Source organism: Mus pahari, chromosome 18 (assembly GCF_900095145.1).
Source record: "Mus pahari chromosome 18, PAHARI_EIJ_v1.1, whole genome shotgun sequence".
Classification (NCBI taxonomy): Eukaryota; Metazoa; Chordata; class Mammalia; order Rodentia; family Muridae; genus Mus; species Mus pahari.
In genome coordinates, this window is record NC_034607.1 from 2,429,657 (window position 1) to 2,432,156 (window position 2,500).

At 43.2% G+C, this 2,500-nt stretch overlaps 1 protein-coding gene across 1 annotated transcript in view; it reads right to left on the bottom strand.

The window, feature by feature from the left end:
* Positions 1-276: 276 nt before the first annotated feature.
* LOC110335997 (butyrophilin subfamily 1 member A1-like) overlaps positions 277-2,500 on the bottom strand; it is a 13,731-nt gene continuing 11,507 nt past the window's right edge. Inside the window, 3 exon segments of the mRNA XM_029531567.1 lie at positions 277-1,484; positions 1,486-2,084; positions 2,430-2,456. Coding sequence (XP_029387427.1) covers positions 1,251-1,484; positions 1,486-2,084; positions 2,430-2,456 — 860 coding nt within the window. The 3' untranslated portion in view covers positions 277-1,250.

The window sequence follows — 2,500 nt, forward strand, 5'->3', positions numbered from 1 at the left end:
CTATGTTCCTATAAAACTAACTGAGACAGAAGTGATACAGGCCATACAAATGAGAGAATCCCACTATGTTCCTATAAAACTAACTGAGACAGAAGTGATACAGATCATACAAATGAGAGAATACCACTATGTTCCTATAAAACTTTATTAATAGATCCAGAAAATTGTGATTCTCACAATTTTTACACACCACAAAATACTATTTGATATTTTACATGAAATATAAACATTTAATATAAAGTTATATTAAATATAAATATTTACAGGACATACAAAAACAGTTTAGTACAATTTGAGGCGTAGTTGATTTTTCAATTCTCACTGGCAGAAAAAATTATTGATAAATTCTGAATATATTAAAAGAGAAATGATTTAAGGTGATAAAGCTGTCTATTTTGGCTGCTCTTGTTTTGTTTTACAGACTGAGGATTGCACCCAGGACTCCACAATGAGAGAGCTGAAGCACAGGGCATGGAGCAGCAGGAAGTTGAGAGGGTAGGCTGGGAGTGATGCCCTGGTTTGAAGCTTCACAGTCCACCCAGTGACACACTTTATCAAGGACTGTGTCCCAGACCTACCCCAACACTACAGCCAACTGGAGACCAACAAGCCAAAGACTTCTATGTATGAGGGATGCTTTCATTCAAGCCACGACACTTATCTACAAGGAAAGTTCCATCCAGTCTGGGTTATGTGAGATCTTCTCTTTAAAAGATAGATAGATAGATAGATAGATAGATAGATAGATAGATAGATAGATAGATAGATAATAGGTAAATAATAGAAAAATAAGCAATACAGGGTTAAAATAAATGAGGCAAAACTTTATAAAATATGATTCAATTTTTGTAGTTATGTGTGTAATTCTGTAAGGAGAGACTCAAACATAGAAATCAAAGAATTTATGTAATAATCAAAGAGATCTGATATGATGGAGATGGATGGACAGATAGGTTATTGTCCACTGAGTAGGTCCACTTCGAGGAACTATGTAAAAATCTTATCACCAGGAACAAATGTAGAATGTAGGAAATCATGTGTCAGATATCACAAGAGCCAAGATATAGAATAGACCCTAGGTGCTCATGGCCAGATGAACAAGTTAAGCAATGTCCGCTCAGCCCTTGGTCTTTTTCATGCCAAATGGCAAAAAAAAACCTACTAAAATGTTATTTACCAACAGGAGGAAAATGCCTTCCCAGAGCTCAAAGCAGCCGATTTACACCAGCTAAAACAACAGTCAGGACTTATCATGCACCACCTGACACAAAGCATGACCTCACTGCCACCACAGCCACAGCCACAGCCACAGCCACAGCCACAGCCACAGCCACAGCCTCGGAGTCAGACTGAAGAGCAGTGGTCAAGGCTCCAGGCCCCTCTAGGACCCATGGGGGCTTTTCCCTGTGGCTTCTACACTCCCACAAAGAGCCAAACTGAAGACTTGGGCAGTGGTCCACATTATGGATACAGAGAGTTCCTGGCCTGCTGAAGGAATGAAGATTCTTCCCCCTCTTTGCCCTCCCCTTGTTTCTCCCCTTCCTCCTCCTGATCTCCCTCCCTCCCCTCAGACACACATGCCATGGAGCTGATAATCATTGAAACATTTCCAGACCTAAGCCTGAAGTATGGAAAAAGAGTCCCAGAGAAAGAAGACTTTTTGAAGGAGAACATGTGGGACATGTCACTCATGTTATAGAAGGAGATGTCACCTTCAGTGTAGTCCACAAACACTCCTACATGCTGCAGAGCTTGCCTGACAGATAATGAAACAATCCCAGAGTCATCATAGGCCCAGTATCCACTACTAGACTGCCCCACAGTCCAAAACCCCTTTTGTGGGGTCTCAAAAGAAAAGTCTTTTCTGTCCACACCTTCCCTACAGACCCCCAGAATCCATTTGCTGTCTTTTCTGATTTTTAGCTTCACCTCCCAGTAATGTCTTCCAGAAGAGATGCCACTGCTGCCTAACACACTGGAGAAGTCATACAAGTGCATACCAGAAAACCTCCGGGTCACACTCAGCCTGTCCTGGGAGATGGCAAGGTTGTGGTGGGCAGAGGCTGGATCCAGAGTGAAAGTCCCTGTAGAGAGAGTCACCAATCACAAGAGGTCCTGTCCAGTACCCAGAAAAGGTACAGCTGCCTCCACTTCCATCTCAAAACCTCTTAGCTTCTTCTAGGGGGTTAAGTTCCTCACATGAGAGCCTTGTGGCTCAAACCCAGGTCTTGCAAGCAGGGGAAAGGGAGAAAAGCCAAGTTAGGGGTGACAAGGTAACAAGGCACTTGAGAGGAAGACCAGCTTAGTAACTGTCACCTCTGCCATCCGCACCACTGAAGCCATCAACACCTGAGTCAACACAGAGAAGAGGAGAGACCAGAGCCATGGGAAGCACAGGAGGAGTGTCCCCAAGGAACAGAGTCACTCACAGGTCTGGAAGTGTTCCTTGCGCCAATCTACAAGAGAAATACAGATCATGTGAGGGATTTCAGAGACTACA